This window comes from Patiria miniata, unplaced genomic scaffold, assembly GCF_015706575.1.
Source record: "Patiria miniata isolate m_02_andy unplaced genomic scaffold, ASM1570657v1 HiC_scaffold_22, whole genome shotgun sequence".
Taxonomy (NCBI): domain Eukaryota; kingdom Metazoa; phylum Echinodermata; class Asteroidea; order Valvatida; family Asterinidae; genus Patiria; species Patiria miniata.
The window spans coordinates 11,286,958-11,308,107 of NW_024037061.1; the positions used below are offsets into that span (position 1 = coordinate 11,286,958).

A 21,150-nucleotide genomic window follows, 5' to 3' on the forward strand; every position below is an offset into this window, starting at 1 on the left:
ATGACAGTGTGTAACACTGTTATGAAAAACATTCAATGAGATTTCAGTTTTCGAAGGAGTGGAACAAAAAGGTAGGAAAAAGTAGGAACAAGTGTCAATTTCAAGCAAAAGTTGGAAAAGTAGGAGCAAGGTAGACAAAGTAGGAAAATAAGACTACTTCAAAGCCTGTTCAAGGAAAGGTGAGCGCACATTTTCTAACCCTACAGGTTGAAGGAGCATTTAGTCAATGTTCATGACCTGTGCGAAAGCACGGTTCCACCTCAGTGATGGCTCCTACATAATATTGCCAAATAAGTCTATAATATTACACTCATGGAGGAACCAATAGTATGCAACTAATGAATGTCGATGAGTGCAATGGTAAGAATAATTTTGTGGGGTGACAGATGGTATGTCGCCTCAAGGAATGGAACATTCCATCTGTCACCTCATGAAATCATTCTAACCATTGCACGAATGTGAAACATTTATTATTTGTTTTATACAACACCTGAATAAATCCTCACCAAAAGTGTGACCATGCAATGGCACTTCCATTTAACATGGAAAGGAACTTCTATTTTTTTTGCCGTGCGGCCGCGCCACTAGTCTGAGTATCACCTGTTATACACGGAGCCAAATCCTGTATATCGTCTGATATCTCCTGACATGCAAATGTATGCAAGCTGCGCGCCAGCCAATCGGAGTCGACTTCACTAAATCGTGACGTCATTTCATTCCCTCATCAGGACTAAATGGTTTGATTGGTCAATTCGAATGCAGGGCTTTGTAATACAACAAAAACCGGCCCCATATCGCATAACATGATACAGAGCGCGTGACACGTTTTTTTTTTAAATCCATTGTCTATGTGATGCACAACGGGTGAATGACCGAAGACTCAATATAGAAAGCGTCCGCTGATTGGTCAAAATCTAGGAGGTCAAGAGGCGGGGTCTTGCCTAATTAATCAGCAAATCTGTTCACGCGAAATAGAATTCGCCGTGGTCTATACACAGACTACCGCGCCACGTGTTGAGACGAATAATTCAATGACACGTGATCAACGACCCACCAATCAGATGACGGGATTTACTCAGGCATTGTATAATACAAACTGAAACTCACTCTTCCGAGTAGGTGGGAGTGAAGGCGTGGGGCTTGGTGACCTCCAGCTCCGGCATGAGTTGCCACTCTTTGATCCGTGAGGGACTGGAGTTGATGCGGGACTCATAGCAGCCAATCCAGGTCAGATTCAGACCGCCAGGGAAATAGTTGTAGGTCTGGGCTGTGGATATGGCTGAGTGGATGGCTTGCATTGCCGACCTGTGTCATAACCCAGAAGAAGAAAAGAGTTGGATTTTGTTGGTGCTCGCTACTTTTTTTAACCTCAAATTCAATTTTAACCTCAAGAATACATTCCTTCTAATCTCTTGAAGTAAATGGAAAATTTGCTGAAAAGACTACTGTTGATCAAGTGTATGATAGCAATGTTTCTAAACTTCTAGCCCGATTACAGGCATATAGAATCATTTGCGTTTGTCATAATTTCTTGAAATGGACGGATTTAAGAGCCATTAATTTACAGCAGACTTTGTTTCAGTCTCAGATGTTCAATGTTTGTGTCCATTCTAGAAAATCACAAAAACATTATGTTCATTGTCAACCATCAAGAGTGCCTGAGTGCCGGCTCTGTCATGGGAAAGTAGTACATACCGGTTCATATACCTAGCGTACCCGAGCATACACATTAGGTCAACAGCTGGCTCGGGGCAATATTACAATATTTGAGCAAACTGTTTGTTCTCAGCGATGGTTAGGTCCTAACCATCGTTAGTACCAGTAGCGCACCCAAGGGGGGGGGCCCTCAGGGGGCTTGAGCCCCCCCCCCCCCCCCCCGCAAGAGGTTGTCAATTTTTTTTTTTTTTTTTTTGGTGAATTTTTTTTTTTTTTAGTCCCACGATTTCACCTTGGTGATACATGTATACATGTACGTGTATGTGTCCTATTTTCAAGTAATATAATAGGAATGTAGGTGGCACCACCATCAAAATAGTCCGCCCCCGAAAAAAAAACCCAATTTTTTCCCGCCGCCAGAAATTTTGGGCATCATTTTTTTGAAAAAAATTAAACCTCAAAAAAATTTGAAAAAAAAAATTGTGAGCCCCCCCTTCAAAAAAAAACCTGATATATAATGGCAATTTTCTTGAGAATGACAGTAAACCAGGCTCAACGATTTCACGGGATGTTTCAGACTATTAATTTCTTACAATCAAGTGGGATATTTCTTAATATTTTTGGCAGTTTCGTTTTTTGAGTGTTTGCAAATGATCCTATATGCCTTTAGTGACACTTTGTACTTTGGACAATGGACTAGTGCATGGTTTGGTTAGACAATGCCTAGCATTTTCTGAGAGACTAATAAAATACTAAAACACAAAAATCATCAACCAGCATTTTTGCTGTGCAGTTTATATACCAAGTATAAACATCATGAATGTAATGATTGGCGGACACTTACCACAGAGCTTGAACGGAGACTGGTTTGAATGTGTTGGTGCGATTCTTGGAACAAAGGTTGAAGCCACTGTAATGAGACCAACACAGATTCATTCACAACCTTGAGCCCAAACAGTACAATTATATACCATAAACCATAACGGCCAGGGAAAAAACTGTTTTCATGTTAAAATCACACCTTTTTTTTGGCATTTTGTCCTATTCTCTTCTTTCCCAATTGTTATTCACTAAAATTATAAGTCGCCAAAATAAAGTATATTATAAATGTATCTACATGGACGACACTCGAAATGGTAGCGGCTTAAATGCACTTCTGCAAATTTAAACCCTCCCTCTCTCAGTGACAACATGGGGAGAGTTATCCTATCCGTCAAAATCTATCAGGTGACAGGTTTTAACAGTTTTGTAAACTGGGATCATTATTGGTACAATTGACAGGCTGTGGTACAGTGCAGTATGTATGTAGCTGTGTTAACTGAGGGTACCATGCCTTGACTGACATTGATAGATACGGTGGGTCATCTCTGGTGAGTGCCTGTCAATGATGGAATTAATTTAGAAACTCAGCACAAATGCAAATAAAAAGGTTCACTCATGCATAGCCTAGCAAAACAAAGGTGTTGCCCTCTACAAGGGCGGATCCAGAACACAATTTTGGGGGGGCCCAAAAAATTTTGGTCCCCCAAAAAAGTGGGTCAAAAAAATTACGGTGTGGGGTTCGGGGCCCGCTTAAGGGCCCCGAAAAATTGTTGGATTCTAGATGCTCTGTGGTGCGATCTGAGGCAATTTCTGACCACTTTAACCAATGTTTTTTTGAGGAAAAGATGGTGGTGTACTCATTGCCTGCCTTTATTGCGATGTCACATAAAAAAAAAAAAAAAATTGGTTTCGTTTTTGGGGGGGGGGGGCCATGGCCCCCTTTGCCCCCCCCCCCGATCCGCCCTTGGCCCTCTAAGATGGCTGCTACGCAAGTTGTAGCAGTATTCAAGGTCACCCTATCTATCAAATCCTTCAGCAGGTTTTGACAGTTATGTGGTTTAATCCATGGGAATCGGACAGGTGGTGACCAGCCTGTACAAAGCCATATATGGGAGAGGAAGTGGATAGATTTTGTCGACGGTTAGTGGCAGTTTTATCAGTAGGAGGGTTAAAAAGGGTTAGAAACAGTCTCGACTCCATGGGCGCGTGGGCGTTCCTTACACTAACCCCTGGCCGTAATGATGACGTAAATGACGCTGATTGGCTATTCACAGCGTACTGCGCGCGCATTTCGAAGATTGCACGCCGGGCTCGCCCATAATGCGCTCGCCCATAATGCGCTTTGCACGTAACGTCACGTACGAAAAAAAAATTATTATTCAAAAGTCGCGATGCCTGTACGATATGGATTATTGCAGCCTCGTTTTTCACTGAAAAACCCTGTACCGGTATCTGCGGTTGTAAAGGCACGAAAGGTACGTACATTTCATACAAATCTTTGCTAAATAACGCAACGTCCAAACGTTATGTTTGAAAGGATTGATTCTTCAAAATCACAACTTTTAACATTTTAAAGTTGGCGTCGGCACATAAAACGGATAAACTGCAGCCTAATTATAATGTGTCATATTTTGACACATTTAAATTACACAATTCCAGGGGTCAAGATCGCGCAAGGCATGATGGGAAACAACATGGCGCAGCGAGATCGTACCCATGGGGAACGAGGTTGGGTTAGAAAAGACCAGCAAAATGTATATTTATGTGTATTTCTCAGCAGAGAGGTTGAAGCCACTGCAATGAGATCAACACAGATTCGTTCACAACCTTGATCTCACACTGTACAATAAGCCCTCTGTACTGATGACGTCACACTTTGTTTACACGTGTGCTTTTCTATGGGAGCCTGGTGGGGGCGACGATTTCGTAGCAAAAAGTGTACTGTCATCAGTACAGAGGCTTATTATGTATCATCATACTGTACATGTATAATCCATAATGGCCAGGGAAAATGACTGTTTTTATTCTTTAATCACACTTTTTTTTCATTTTCTCCAGTTCTCTAATATCGTAATTCAATAAATTGTAAGTCACCAACATACACGGTACAGTGTATTTACATGTATCTACATATCAATTGATGACACTTGAAATTCTTTTAATTCGATGTTTTGGGGGAAAAAGATACAAAAATGCACATTGGATACTGAATTTTTCAGCACAAATTGCTGCCATCGGTCTGAAGCTATCAACTGTTGCATTTTTCAGCAAACGTACCGTGACACAATGTATCAAAATCCTTCTCAATCCCCTTGAACAAGTACAAGGTACTTTTCATTTTCAATTCCCCTTGTGGTCATGTTAAAAAAAAAAAGTATTAAAATCCATTCCCTTGAAAACTGAGAACATAACATAACAGACTTTCATCCGAGTCGAATGTGAAAGTGTAGAGAAAAGGGAGTGCAATGCACTCGGGTACATCACAGCTTAACAACAATCCTCTCATGATATCCGGCCTGTGTGGATATAGACGAGTCTCATGTCAACGATCCTGTTTTCAACTGACTTTGTTTTGGGAGTCTCTGTGTGTCAAGCAGGAAGGAAGCGCAGGCGAGAGAGGATGCTGGGAACGCGATAAAGAAAGTTGGTGTTTTCATAACTCGGTGAAGAGTCATTTCAGTCGGTTGTTGCATGTGACCACGTACCGGTATTTCTTTAACCCTAACCGTGGCCCTTGATGAGTGATTTACTAGGATCCTTCCTCATCCTCACTCTTGCGAAGTCCAACACCATATGGTAACCTCTACACCCAAACTGTTGGACTCTGATTATGGTGGTATGCCTGACCCCATAATCAGTTTACTAGTGCAGTACTCACTCCAACAGATTTCCAACAAAATGCGCAGTTGGATTTTGAAGGGTTGGGGTGTTTAGGGTTAATTAATGAGATCTTTAAAGGTTTGCACAGATCAAAATGGGAAAAAAATCTACGTACATCTACAAACGGTTCTTAAATAATCCTCCCTCTCTGGCTGGCAAATTCAACAAAGCCAACCGGGCAGGCAAAATATATCAAGTGACCATTTTAAACAGCATTTTTGATGTACTCAAATCAATGTTTATACAGAACCATCTGTCAATTTTCTCCTTTTTCTATCCCTCTAAACCTTTTAAACTGTTCATAATGGAATAAACCCCTAGATATAGCTGACTTCATGAAATGTAAAAATGCAGAAAATTGTCATGGAATTACTGCAAGGCATTTTCACCATTATGCTGGTACTTCTGCATATGTAGCCCATTCCTAACAAGACAGCATTTGTACCAGCTAATAATCAACTGACAACGGATAACGTACCCGTCACCATCCAGTTGTGTAGTGGTCTCGCACCAGATTGGCAAGACCAGGCCAATGGTGGCGCTGTTGGACATGATATCCACCCCTAGGATGACGCTCTCCTCCGTGTCCTGCACACCGTTGCAGGATACCAGGATGATGTAGCGGACACGCTCCTCGTACACGCTTTCCAATCGGACCGCCTTTGGAGAAAAGGAAAGAAAATTGAAAGAGAAATGAGATCCTACAAATGAGTGAAACATTTTGCAAAGAGAAATGAGCCTTACGGACACTTGTTTTTGGACATGCTGTATAGTGTGATGTTGTAACATGTACTATACTTAACTGTAATTGTTTCATACCGGTACTTCATTATGTCCCCAAAAAAGTGCCCATCTGACTGTTTTATTTCAATTGAATAACGCATGGAACTTGGTCACAGGGTCCAAAAATGTTGTTGTGATCAATTGACAATTGTGTAGTGATGTGTGACTGAAACTAAATGAAACTCTGATCATAGGGGTTTAGGCCAAGGATAAGGAGTAACTGCACCACCAAATTTTTTTCAAAATTGACATCATGTTTTTGTAGTTATTTCAAAACTAACTAAGTTATTTTTAAATTCTAGCCATTTTTCCTTTCTTTACCCCTGAATGCACAATGTACATTTCACTCTGAAGGACATTGCTTTGGGCTTTAAGCATTAATAAACAATAACTGAGTCCTTGACACCAATGTCAAGTAACAGTTAGTGGACTGTACTGTACTGATCAATCCATGAAAATAATCCAAAACAAATTTTTGACTTGTGGCATAAATAGAGTAGTTAAGTTTAAAATCTACACAGTAAAAGTCTTCTTGCATTCTGAAACAAAAGTTTTTCATAGAACTGGAAAACATCACTAAAATGTAGTCAGTCTGTATATTTCAATGTGCATCTAATGTAAAACGTGCATCTAATGTAAAACGTGCATCTAATGTAAAACATGCATTTTTCTCAAACTTTTACTAACAATGATTCATACCTTTTTAAATTAAAAGCTTCAAGTGGCAAAATATGTACAGTCATATTCTGTTGTTTGCACAGAGTTGATTTTTCTGAGAAATGATTCAATCTTTACATCAAAATATGAATAATAATAATAATAATAATAAAACCGTTCTTATTAAGCGCATTACACACGGAGTCCCAATGCGCTGTACAAATTAAAAATAGGACAAAAATTAATCAGAATTGAACAAATGGGTTTTGAGGAGGCATTTGAATTGGTCCAGACTTTGTGCGTCTTTGATGCTTTGGGGGAGTTTGTTCCAAAGAGTGGGCGACGATGTAGAAAAAGCACGCTGGCCGTATGTCCTTGTAGATGACGATGAACAGGTGAGTAGGGATTTTGAGTGGGAGCGGAGTTTTCGTGGCGGTTCATATTTGTTAATCAGATCCTGTAGATATGTTGGCGCATGGCCGTGGATGCAGTTATACGTAATCAGAAGTACTTTGTACACAATCCGTTGCCTAACCGGAAGCCAGTGTAGGTCGCGGAAGATTGGTGAAATATGGTCACTACTTTTGGTTCGGGTGACCAATCTGGCTGCCGAGTTCTGAACTCGTTGTAACTTGGAGATTGTTGAGTCAGGTAGGCCAAGAAGAAGGCTGTTGCAGAAATCAAGGCGGCATGTGATAAAAGCGTGAACTAGCTTTTCTGTGGTAGGTTTGTCGAGAAATTTGCGAATTTGTCCAATCTTGTGTAATGCCAGGTATGATGATTTGCAGATGTTATTTACATGGATGTCCATCTGGAGATTGGTCTGAACAGTGACACCTAGATCACGCACTTTCTGTACAGGTTCTATTGAAAAACAGCCAAGGGAAATTGATCTAAGGCTGGAATGGTTTCTGAAAACGAGACGTAATGTGGATCACCTCTGTCTTTTCTTCATTCAATTTCAATTTATTAGTGGCGGACCATGCCTTAATGTCGTTAAGGCAAAGTTCAAGTTTTGCGAGGACTGATGAGCGATCTCGCTCGTTCATGATGACGTAGACCTGCGTGTCGTCAGCGTATATCATTCTGTCAATGCCATGAGCCTGAATGATGTCTTCAAGGGGTGATGTGTATAAAGTAAAACACAGAGGACCAAGCACAGATCCCTGTGGGACACCACAATTTGGCACACGTGGATCAGAAAGATCATCCTGGATGACAACACTCTGAGTGCGATTCTTGAGGTAGGATCCGAACCAATGGATTACATGACCGGATATGCCATATCTGTTCGTTAGACGCTGAAGCATGATGTTGTGATCTATAGTATCGAATGCAGACGAATAATCAAGGAGAACAAGAACAGCTTCCTGTCCCTTGTCAGCAGCTAAAAGTAGGTCGTTCTGGACACGGAGAAGGGCAGTCTCAACGCTATGATGTTTCCTATATGCGGACTGCATGTTGCCAAGGAGATTATTGTCTGAAAGGTAATCTTGGAGTTGGGCCGCAGCAGCACGTTCGATTGTCTTTGAGAGAAACGACAGATTTGCGATGGGCCTGTAGTTCTTGAGAGGTTCAGTGTCCAGGTTAGGTTTCTTGAGAAGGGGGGTGATGTGGGCTCGCTTCAGTGCTTCAGCAAAATGTCCATTCAGAAGAGAACGGTTGGTGATATTCGTGATGATTGGAACAAGTTCATCCAAACACCTCTTCAGAATCCACGTAGGAATCGGGTCAAGTCTGGATGTTGTAGAGGGTGAACCAGTGATCAGCTTTCTCACCGAGTTTGCAGACAGGGGTTCAAACTGGTGCAGAGTAGTTATGCATGTGTCGGACACTGGCTTAGAAACTAAGGGATCAGGAATGTTGTCAAGTTCTTCAGTGATGTTTTGTGTTTTGTTGGCAAAGAACTGTGAAAATCGATCAACAAGTGGTTCAGATGACAAATTAGCCGACGGAAGGGTTTTTGGGGATTTTGGAGTGCACAATTTGTCAACTTTGCGAAACAGTTGACGGGAGTCACAGTCCTTTAGTTGTGTCCTGTGATATTCAGATTTGGCCTTGATTATCAGTTGATTATAGTGGTAGCTCTGTTCGTTGAGAAGTTGTTTGTGGAACTCTAGTTTGGAGGATTTCCACTGACGTTCGCACTTTCGAAGTTTTCTCTTTGCTTTGCGAATGTTTTCACTGTACCATGGTGCATGAGGTCGAGATAAAATGGTACGGGAGATCATGGGGGCGTGTTTGTTCAGAAGATCATTCAAAGTTGTGTCATATTGATGAATGAGCGAGTCTAGGTCGTTGGCTGGTGCAGCAGTTAGTGGTGAGGCAAGAATGTCTAGACGAAAGGCCTCAAAATCAATCTTGCGAAGTTCACGAAGCTTGATTTCTCTTTTGACAGGGTCAGGTCTATTAATGTTTAGCAAGCATTTTACAGCAGCATGATCTGAAGGCAGGTAATGAGTAGTGTCAACCTGGGAAATCGCGTCATCTGTTGAGCGCGTTAAGAGAAGATCTAGTGTGTGACCATCGCGGTGTGTTGGGCCAGCGACATGCTGCTCGTATGAATAATAGCGTGCTTCAGTAATAAGACTATGACAGGGTCTTGGCAAGAGTTTCCCATGGGCAGGAAATATGTCTAACGAGGCCTCATAGTAACGGGGGGAGGGGGGGTTCAATATCAGGAAGGGAAGAAAGTACACCTGCTCTTTATGCCAATAGATAACGTTGCATGCATCCCATGACGTGAATAAAGTTATAGGATTAAGAGGGGATCATGAATGTATAGCTCATCCATGAGGTGACCAAGTATTTGTCCCATGACAACATGATCCACCATTCACCATTAAAGAGGTTGTGGATGCTCCAAGACATTTCCGTCATTTTTCGGGTATATATATGTAGCCTAAGGTGTGATGAAATAAAAACGACTATTGTGTCTGTCATGAAATGAGTACAAAAGGTACTTTTGAGAGCTGTTTTTCAGGTCCTGTTTCGACCCGAATGTGCAATTTGTGTAAAAGTCGTTGTTGGGGGCAGCAAAAAAAAACATACTAAATCGTGACGTACTAAACAGGACTCGTTTATACTACGCTGCATCGGGAGTCCTGTTTATTACGTCACGATTTACTATAAAAGGTTATACATGTGTGTACATGTACCGGTACATGTTACAAATTAATATATCATGCCAGATTATAGACTACATGTACAATTGTATGATGTGTGTACCGGTACATTTACATATAATCACAGACAGAGAGTGAAATAAATGTCTATTTCATTTTCAATGACTTACCAGAGTCATCCGATCTTCATGCCTAAGAAGCAGAAACATGCTCTGAATGTGGTCTGATAACTCCCCAACAACTAAGGAAATAAACAAATTCAAATTCAATGTTGTCAGAGTTTGAATCAAAATAAAGCTATGAAACAAAGTCGAATGTGAATAAGCCTTTTCGGAGTTCCAACTGCGCATTCGTAACCCGTGACAACGCGCATTATTTGTCTCAAATGGCCTTTGACATCATCGCGCCACTGACTTTACAAAAAGGCTGTTTGTGCATTGTGGGTACTGTCAAAGGGCATAATTTGAGACAAACAATGTGCGTTGTCACAGGTTACGAATGCGCGCAATTGGAACTCCGAAAAGGCTTATTGTAAAGTAGGGGAGTCCCATACACCAGTCATGCCTGGGTGACAAAAAAAAACCATTATTGAACCATTGAACCCTCCTTTTGTTTGATCAGTCACAGACAGTCAAAAAGTCACTGTCCTGTTCAGGTGTTCTCCCGCAAATTGACCTATCGTGTCTTGTACCCTACCTGTTTTATAAAACCTTCTGACAATCAAGGCCCTTTGGACAGCAGTAAACTGCGGCCTTGGGCTCCCACTCTCAATGCTCTGGCTTTTTCTCTTCTCTGCCAATGACAGGAGCTCCTCATCATCTTCGCTATCTTTAACGGGACTCTTCTGAGATAGAAGTTGCTCAGTAATCTTTTTCACGCGTCCCTTTTCAAGGGCTTGCAGCGTTGGGCTTGCGGTGGTGGTCGATTCTTGATGCAGGCTGACAGCTGGGGGCTGAGGGGATGAAATGTTACAGGCATCTATCTCTGGCTTTTCACAATCCTGAGATTCGGCAAGTTTCGGCTGATGAGTAGTATCAGGGTCATCAATCTCACAGGTAGTACTATCACTGGTGGGTAGTGTGGTGGTGTCTGGGGAAACCTTTCCTGATCTGGTCAACTTTGACCTGATCTCGGCAGCTTTGGCTTTGAGTCTCTCCTGGATGTCATGTTTCTGTTTCTGCACAGTTTCGGAGTTGACAGGAATCTCCGGCTCCAAAAACACAACATCCACAGTACTGACGATTTCCTCTTCGCTTTTCACCTCGACCTTCTCATCATCGGGGACCAGGTGATTGTTTTCAAAGGACGTAACTCTTAGCTTGACCGTTCCTTCAACCGGTGGGATATCGTTGGTTTGTGAGGAGCTTAAGCCAATAGCACTGTTGTTGTTTGTATTCAGTCCTTCTTCCAGGCTGATATAGGCAACTTCACTAGGAGGTGATACCTCCATCTCTTCAGCTTGTTCAGGTTGGCTCGGGGTGCTGGTCATTTCATGTATCCCCTCTTTGAAACCACTTGGGGATTCCCCAACTGCAAAAACATCCTCTGTCACAACTTGTCCAAGCATTAGAGATTCCAGTCGAGTATCTTCTGGTTGAGTGTCCATCTGTACATCTTCAAGCACAGGTGCTGCAGGCAGCTCATATTCAGTACGGCCAATAAGGAGTGGCTCTGTGGGCACGCTCAGAGTGGGACTCGTTGGGGTGAGCATTTCTGGTACAATGATCTGAATGTCCTGACAGTCGTCATCTAGCACCATGAAATCAATGTCGGCAGGACTGGTGCTCAGGCGGCCGGCCTTCTCGTGGACCGATTTGCCTTGAGTGTTGCTTGGAAAGTGCGCTTCTGCCACCGAATCCTTCGGGGACCAAGATCGGCGTCTGTTGTGGCCCAACTGCGGTGCAAGACCCAGCGAGAGTGCCGCAGTCTGCACGGTACTCCCTTGGTGAGTTGTTTCCAATGTCTTAGAGGCTGCATCGGGTAAGTCTTCGGTGCTTGAGGTGGACTCGATGGTTTCTTGGCTGCATTCTGCAGAGCTGGCTAGGGAGCTCTCCGACTTGCTTCTCCACAGCTTGTTGTGTCTCTGTCGACTACAGGGAAAAGGGCCAAGCACAATAAAACAACAATGATAACTAACAAAGGTTACTGCAATACGCCAAGAAAAGTGCTCTGCAAGGGACACAATGAAAGCTGGACTCAGAGTTGTAATCCGGTCATCAGAGGACACATTGCAAGTCCAAATGATCAGCCATACAAATGAACGATGACTGTCACCTGACTTGTAATTACCGTGATACAAATATGGTGGGATTCCAAATAGGGGTTACTGTTCTTAAGTCCTCAAGCACAATTACACAGTAGAACAACACTCCTTCCCAAGCAGTCACACAATTCGTCGCGTTTTTTCCAAACTGGCGAACAGGTTGCAACGCGCCTTTTCCATACCGGCAAACATGTATACCTTTTTGTATACATGTTCGCCGGTATAAAAAAAAAAAGGCGCAGTGCAACCTGTTCGCCAGTATGGAAAAAACGCGACGAATTGTGACATCCAAACTTACATTATGGAAACAGAACACTTTCTCCGAAACTGATCATTTGGGGAATGTGGCTATTACCTGGCATCCAGCATTCCTTCGTAGACCTGAAGCTGCTGCAGGAAGCCCGTATTTGGATTCACACACTTGCGCTTTCTGGCCACGAAGCTCCTGGCTTTCTCCAAGGGCCAATTGTACTCCTTCATGGCATAGGCAATCACCTGAAATGTAGCCAGTAGAAGTAACGAGATTGCTGAAACTGGTTACTGGATAATATGACCATGGGACCCATTTCTTGGATCTTTCGGAGCATAAAATGTTGCTCTGCGCAGAAATGTTTTGCTATCTAAAAACGTAGGCTACCAGCCAAGATGGCATGTGATGTCTATTGCTTCCGACTGGTTCTTGGCTCATTTTTGCTTCGTACATGAATTTGCTTAGCGGTATATTCTGCTTATTGACTCGGTGAAACTTGACCTAAGGGCTGATTTCAAGACACTACTTAATGGTTGGTAGAAAGGTTGTGCAATACATAGCACTTGACATTTACAAAGTATATGTAACGATTGAACAAACAACCAATAGGCAATTGCGTGAAACCCAACGTACATCCGGCCACATAATGCACATGTACAAGGTCGTTAAGGAGGTGGAACCAATAGTTTGGTCTGTAATTGTTTTCTATTCATTGGAAGTCACATTATAAAGTATACTTGAATCCTCGATCCTGATTGGTCGATCCATGGCAACAAGCCGTGCTACATATAACCACTGATCTCTATATAAAGACTGGATAGCGGATATGCATACAACATTCACACAGTAGACTTTGCATATTGACCAATTCGCCCCCGGTCTCACGAAGATGGCCGCGTATAATACGAACGTTCTACGCGTAAATACGCGCGCGTTGTATCAACAGTTGACGCGCATTTTGGTCACGTACACATATTATGATGTTCTAAAAGGGACACATTTCCGTAGTGATTATTATTTCAAAAACGCCGAAAAAAGTGATTTGCGGCATTATAAAAGTAACCACGACGTTAGAAAAATTGTAGTAAACCTTGGTCAGTTGGTCAGTGGTGGTGGTCAAAATATAAGTCAAGCAAACCGCGACGTTACAAAAGAAATCATGCTGTCTATAAAGACGGCAACTTGTCCTTTGTAGATCACCAGCCGGTCTCACCAATATGGCATCAAATTCATTCATTGTGCGGCTCTTTATTAGCAGCCTCGACTCCAGGGGCGCGTGCTCGTTCCTTACACTAACCCCTGGCTGTGATGATGACGTAAGGGCCCTGTCACACTTCTGCGTATCCTAATTCCTTATGAGTTGCGCATTGACATTTTTTTCATACGCAGTCGTACGCACAATACGCACCTCATATGCATCTCTATCGTTTTGTGTAAGTTTTATGTACGCAGGCATCCGCATGGTACGGCCCAGTACGCCGGATAGTTTTGGGCATGCACAAAACTACGCTGCGTACGCTGTTACGCAGGTCATAAGTTATAAATACGCAACGCATCGGTCCCGCGTCGGTCGTGCGCGGTACGAGTACGCTATGTGTTCGTGGGGGATAAACTGTTCATACGCGGTAATACGCTGACCTCCCGGCACGCACCCCGTCAGCATATGAGCCGCCTATATTGGACGTATACATAGCGTACAATTGCAGCGCAGATACAACGCCCGCTGAACGAACTCATAGCGAATGTCGACGTATTGCGTCAGGCATGCGGTCGGCATAAGTCGGGTGCGTCCAGAATACGCTCGGCATGCGCACTGCATACTGACCTATTCGCAGCCCGAAAAATAATGTTGTGCACTGCATACTTAACTCATACGCATCTCATACGCAATGGATGCGCTGAATTCGTTACTTGTACGCTAGATGTGCGTCGCACATAAGTCAAAGTAATCAAAAAAATTCGCCGTTTTGAGCGTACGGCTGCGTATTGAAAAAATTTGATAAGGAACTCATAAGGAATTAAGATACGCAAAAGTGTGACAGGGGCTTAAATGACACTGAATGGCTATTCACAGCGTACTGCGCGGGCATTTCGAAGATTGCATGCCGGGCGCGCCCATAATGCGCTCGCGCTCGCGTGCTTATAGCTTTGCACGTAACGTCACGTACGAACGGAAAAAAATTATGATTCAAAAGTCGCGAAGCCTGTACGATATGGATTATGTCCGCCGCGTTTTTCGCTAAAAAAAACCCTTTATTTGTGGTTGTAAAGGCACGAAAGGGGTAAGTACATTTAATACAAATCTTTGCTAATTAACACAACGTCCAAACGTTGTGTTTGAAAGGATTGATTCTTCAAAATCACAACTTTTAACATTTTAAAGATGGCGTCGGCACGTAAAACGGATAAACTGCAGCCCTAATTATAATGTACCGTATTTTGGTATATTTAAATTCAACCTCGTGCCCCGTGGGTACGATCTTGCAGCGCCATGTTGTTTCCCATCATGCCTTGCGCGTTAGTGTAAGGAACGAGCACGCGCCCCTGGAGTCGAGGCTGATTTAAATTACACAATTCCAGGGGTTACGATCGCGCAAGGCATGATGGAAAACAACATGGCGCTGCAAGATCGTACCCACGGGGCACGAGGTTGCTTTATTAGCTATCCAGTCTTTATATAGAGATCAGTTCATATAACCATACCGCACGGCCACGGTCCATACCGCACTCTGCGTATTGCGCTATTCTAAGCCTACGTGACGCGATTAGTGCTGCACAATTCACTGTGAATTCAAGAGTTGCGCGTTTGCGTCACGCGTCCAAAGAGGATCGTCAAACACGTTTCCCGGCTCGCTTTTACTTTCTTCTGTTTTCAGCATCTACAGTTGTCATTGATACTGATGAAAATGCGGATACGTTGCCGAATTTGAGAATGTTATTAACTTGTCAAATTAAAAGTGTTGACAATATTTCAATCTTTGGTGTACTGTCTGTTAATATTCTAGTGCTTACCAGTATATGAAATCAACAAATATTCGTACTACTACTAGTTCTAGTGGTGTCCTTCAGCAGGGCGTGTTCCACTCGCGCTCGCAAGATAACTAATAATATCCTGCACGTAACGTCACGTACAAACGTTTTCAAAACTGCGCGATGCCTGAACGATGTGGATTCTAGATGCATCGTTTTTCTATTTGAAACATTTAAATTTAAAGGGAATGTACACCATTGGCTTTGCTGTGATTTTCGGAAATAAACTATTTGAGGGGTTAATATAATTAGATCAAATATTGTTACACTGACATTTTGTATTCGAAAATGATGGAAAAACCAAGAAAAACAAAATTGTTCAAGTAGTCTGGTTCCCTGACTCCACAAAAGATAAACATTTATCAATTTATAGATGCCGGAAAATTGTAAGGTAAGGGAACCAGTCTAGCTGGCCTGAACCCGTTCACGAACATGTAACCAATAGCAAACAAAATTTGGACTGAAAAAAATGGTAAATTTGGAGCAGCAGTTGAAAAATAGTTTTTCCAACGGTGGTCGGCCGACCACCGTTGGAAATGTATACACAAACACAATTTTCTTGAAATAACTTCACACCAGGTGCCATAATTTTACAGGACTGTCATTTACCAACATCCTAGTAAGGTATTTCATTAAACCTTGGTAGTTTTATTTTTCGATGTTTGCAATTGCTATATATTCCCTTTAAATTAACGCGCAACACAGTACCTCAAATTTTGAAAGTTTTTTTTTGTTTTTACAAGGTGTAAAAAGTTCGAAACTTTAACTTGATTTTGAAAAAGATGGCTCCTTTGCACCTCTGCATCATTTTTGATTCACCTTGTCTTTTTCCAACTCGTCAAAGAATCTGCAGGCCCGTTTGTAGTCGCTTTCCAGTATAGTCGCCTGAATAGACAAGTCACTTTTATCTTCCGTTGTCAGTTTATCCGTAATGAAAATCTTTGTTAGTTTATTAGCGAGTTCTCCAGTGGTGTACATACTCCACAGCTTGTCCAGACCCTCCCGAGTCTCGATGCGAAAAACGAATGTCACGGATCCACACTGCACATCTTGAAGATTTTCGCTGATGAATTTTTCGAGAATTTCAGAGCATTTTTCCTCGACGCATTGTAAGCCATAGTTTTGTAATAAGTTCATCATGAAATTTTCAAAAGTCTTAGTCAAGACTTCGTCCATTTTCTCCTCTCTTTTGACTGTGGTTGTTACATCCAGAAGAGGTCGTTCTGTAAAAAGAAATACGTTATCACATGCTTTTATATGAGGTGCAGTAGTCATTTTAAAGAAGTGTTCGCCTTAAGTACAGCTAACCAAACAGGTTTCGGCATGTATGCAGAAGAACCTGATATATTCATTATGACACCACTATCATCACGACAACATTTGTCGTAAACCGTCAGTGGCGTACCATAAGTCCAATTGCAGGGAGACACTTAGGCTACGTCTTATTTATTTGCCTTCCTAAAAATTCTGAGCCGGAAGAAGGGGGCACAAAGAGATAGGGCTGTTGCACCGTTGTCAAGTTGGGGGTCATGCGTCCAAGATGTCCCCCACTTACTAACTGGATACGGCGTAGCAGAAACAACATGAACAAAGCATAATACAATGTAATAACTTACCCAGTAACGACCGTTCCAGATCTTTCCTTCCCGTTTCCATCAAGGCATTTCTCAAAATTTGCCTTGCTTCCTCATCATTATTCTGCATTCTTAGCCAGGCTCCTAACATCGCCCGGCATTGCCTTTCTCTGTTGTCTCTGTGTTTTGCCCGGAACGCTTCAATCTTTTCCTTTGAAAAGCTTAAAATGAAAGCCAGCGTCTCCCAGTCGCCGGCAACCTTTCTCGACAACCTCTGGAAGAACAATTCGTTTAATTCCGGTCTTCCTGTACATGTGTAAAAACAATTGCACAGTTTAATAAATCAGACACATGTTCGCTTACCCCATAGGCCCATGTATATTTATATTTGCCATTGGCTTTCGCGGACTGATAATTTAAGGCCTACCCGTTCTTCGTTGTCTGGAGCCCGTTTGACGATTTCTCTGCAGTTCCCTTTCCGGTTGGCCTGGGGGAAAAAACAGAGAAGCGTTTTATGTCGTGGTTTGCATTTTTTTTGTCTAGATGGGGAGGAGGAAATGAGATAGGTGTGTATGCACTTTGTTCTACACCGGCTCAATGAGGACTCGAACCGCTCAGTTGCATTAGAAACTAACCGTCTAGCAGGAAACTGTACGACATGCGAGCCAGTAGCGTATCCAGCTTTTGATGTCGGGGGGGGGGGGGCAACCGCACATCTGCTCCGAAATGTAGACATGTTTTTTTAATCCCCACACTTGGCCTCCGCAAAATTAAAAAGTAGGGGGTGGGCGGTACCCATGCATCTTCCAAATGGGGGCTCTCTTCAAAACTGATCATCAATATGCATACTGGTTTTTGAGCTGCTTTTCTTGGTTGGGGTCAATGTTAGAACTCTTTAACAACAAAGGCAATAGTTACTGAAAGAAATATCTTTCACAAAAATCCGTTGGGGGCATGGTGCCCCCCCCCCTCCTCTGGATACGCCACTGTGCGAGCAAAATGTATTTTCCATTACAAACTGGAAATTGTGCTTTACAATAATAATAAATTACACTTATATAGCGCTTTATACGGGTGTTTCAAAGCGCCCAATTGCATTTTTATGGAATAACGCTCTACATACCAATCCAGTTTATACATAACTTTTACATAGGGAGGCAGAAAACATCAGAAGGATGCGAATAAACAAGAGAATCAATATACTTGTACAGGGTGAGTCAAAAAGAAAGTGACTAATTTGTAAAATATTTTTTTTTAATATTTGGCTCGCTCCATAGGGATAGAGTACATCTTATTGACTTTTAACTGTGAAAATTTCACGTAATTTGTACACTATATTCCCATTCTCTATTCAATTAAAAGATCACAATACTCGGCTGTCTACCGCTGATCATTAAATGTTACCGTTCTTCGAACTGATGAATAGCCATTGAGTACAATGAAGCATAGATGTTTCCCCACCTCCATGAATAAACGAGAACTTGCAAAGGAAAACCTACAGAAACCGCCATCAATATTTCGGGGGGGGGGGAGAGTTGACTCACTCTCTATTTAGTCTAATTGCAAATCAAGCTTCCCATACATAATATTGTTACCTTTAATGGCTGGCTCATCCAGTTTTCGTCGGAAAGAACGCAAATCTTTTTTGGTAACTTCAATTGGAATTTGACATTTGTTTTTCAAAGACATGACAGGCCTACATGAATGAATCACATTCTACTTCACAAGTCCACATTTGTTGTCAAAGACATTGTTTTTTGCTCTTGTCAATTTCCTTTATAAAAATACTTATTCCCTGTATAAAAGAGCATAATTATTCTCTAATTTTAGTATTTACCTTGATCGATCCCTGGAAATACATTCTGAACGAAATTGATAGTAGGATTGACGACAGGTGCAAGAAAGGTAGGATTATTGCTCCCATCAACGTTGATATTAACTGGACCTGATTGCATTTGTCCGTGTCTTTGGGAAATGGGTAATGCAGAAGATGTGTCCGGATGGCCCTGGGGTACTAAGGCAGAACTGTGACTCTGATCCCCACTCTGTTGCCCAGGAAAAGTCATCATCTCTTGCTGCGCACCTAGTGCCTCTGGGTGTGGGTCGTAAAGAGGTTCACGTGCTGTTGCCCCAGTAACTTGAGCCTTTGGCTGAGCTACAAACGGGCCCTGTCCTATTGTCTCGTGTCTCTCTTGCTCCTCTTGATCTTCTTGTTCAATGTCAATTGAATCTGAGGAGAGTAGCATCAATACTGAAGTGAGCATTATTATTTTAGGGGTGTCTAGTTAGTCGAAATCTAAGATTTGACAAAGAGGCTGGAGAAGAATATAATATAGGTCGTATGCTATGAATGGGTATTGCAATAATTACTGAATAATAACCAGACGTATTCAGGGACCAATAAGGACTTGTAAAACTTAGGTCAATCTAAACCAATTTACAAGCTATTCATTTGCATTGTGAGAAGGCATACCCTTTTTACTATTTTACTATTTTACTCATGACACATCTTGTAATTGGACATGCAGTAGACTCGACTACAACACTGTTAATTGTCAGTATTTTAAGTGAAACATGCATGGTCCTTGTCGACTGCAGCACGAAACAATCTTGAAATTGGCTTATAAAGTTCACCTGGTACTCCCAACGCCAAATCAGCCAAACCCGAGGCTTCCAATGCTTCTCTCAACCTCTGAGATGATTCTCTGTTGTTCCTCTGCTTCCTCCACCAAGCAAACAGCATCACCAAGCTCTGTTCCTTGAAGTCATTCGTAGCTTGGATATTAACAATGTCTGCTTCTTCAAATCCAAGGTTTTTGGCCAGTTCCTTCCAAGTTAACTCAATTTTCGGGGCGATGTCCGACAGCAACTTAGCAAATTGTGGCATCTCTGCAAAAGAAGTGATCAAAAATGTCTAACTATCCTTTAAAAAAAGTAAGTAAGAAAGCCATCGATTGGACAGAGAACAGAAAATGACGCTATCTCGACTGTACACTCTAAAACATCCCGGGTCAGATTTAAATACCGGCTCTTTTTGGCCTGACACCTTTTAGGTTCAAAACTGACAGTCAACATTACACTGTTGCCAAGGTTCGCTGGTCAAATTGACCCCACAAAATGAGTCGATCAGAGAAGTGTAATTCCGACCAGACAGAGTGTCCATTTCGAAGAGCTGTAATGACTGGAGTCAATTACTCGACTCGAGTGCGGCTCGTCGAGTCACAGTTGTTGGTGACTGGACTCGACTCTAGTCACTGCGAGCAAAATAATGATTCGACTCGGCTTGAGTCCCTCATCAGAAGACTCGACTGGACTCGACTCGACTCGAAGGTTAAAAGAACTCGAGTCCCAAAAATAAAAGTAAAACATATTTTTAATGGATCCGTCGCAAATTGAGGTATTTCATGTAAGAGATATTTAGTCCGAATTTCAGCCCAGGAAATTAATTCTTGTTAAAATAGGAGCATTTTGAAACTACACTTTCAAACTCGTGTACTCTTAGTACACAGGAACAAAGGAATGACACCACAAGGATACAAATTCCAGTATGTGTGTGTTTAGAATTGTGTTTAATCACTAAATGTATTTTTAGGCCAGGCAATTATCCACACGGAGGCCATTAGGCTACCTTTGTCCCAATGCCTAAAATGAATAACCTGGTCCTGTGGTCTATTTGACCTCTCTTGGAAAATTGCTCATAAATCGGTCCAAAAAATATCAAATTTTGTCGTTTGATGTCTCATTTTAAAGTGAAAAGGTGTATCTTTCAAACCATACCTAAATTATCTATGTTGGTTACACATCCTACGTCTAGCATTCCGTAATATTTTGTGTGTATTATTTTAAACACACTGTGTAAGATCGAATTTTCTGAACTATCGTGATACAAATGACTTTCTCTCGTCTTTATTTGTTATGTTAGTGTTCAAAGAATCGTTAATCGAATTGACTCGAGCTTAACATTTAACTCGATCGGACTCGACTCGACTAAACACTGTGACTTACCTCGACTCGACTCGACCTTCTTGGCCTAAAAACTCGACTCGAGTCGAGTCACTTCTTTAAAATGACTCGACTCAACTCGGTGACTCGTTTCAACTTTGCCATTTT

At 42.1% G+C, this 21,150-nt stretch overlaps 1 protein-coding gene across 1 annotated transcript in view; it reads right to left on the reverse strand.

Annotated features, from left to right (window-relative positions):
* The window catches only part of LOC119730063 (protein phosphatase Slingshot homolog 2-like), a 29,388-nt gene extending 9,461 nt beyond the window's left edge, over positions 1–19,927 (reverse strand). The window contains 11 exon segments of the mRNA XM_038202850.1: positions 1,108–1,305; positions 2,501–2,566; positions 5,837–6,018; positions 10,094–10,249; positions 10,642–12,013; positions 12,542–12,681; positions 16,286–16,689; positions 17,026–17,346; positions 17,468–17,527; positions 18,878–19,270; positions 19,675–19,927. Coding sequence (XP_038058778.1) covers positions 1,108–1,305; positions 2,501–2,566; positions 5,837–6,018; positions 10,094–10,249; positions 10,642–12,013; positions 12,542–12,681; positions 16,286–16,689; positions 17,026–17,346; positions 17,468–17,527; positions 18,878–19,270; positions 19,675–19,927 — 3,545 coding nt within the window.
* Positions 19,928–21,150: the final 1,223 nt, after the last annotated feature.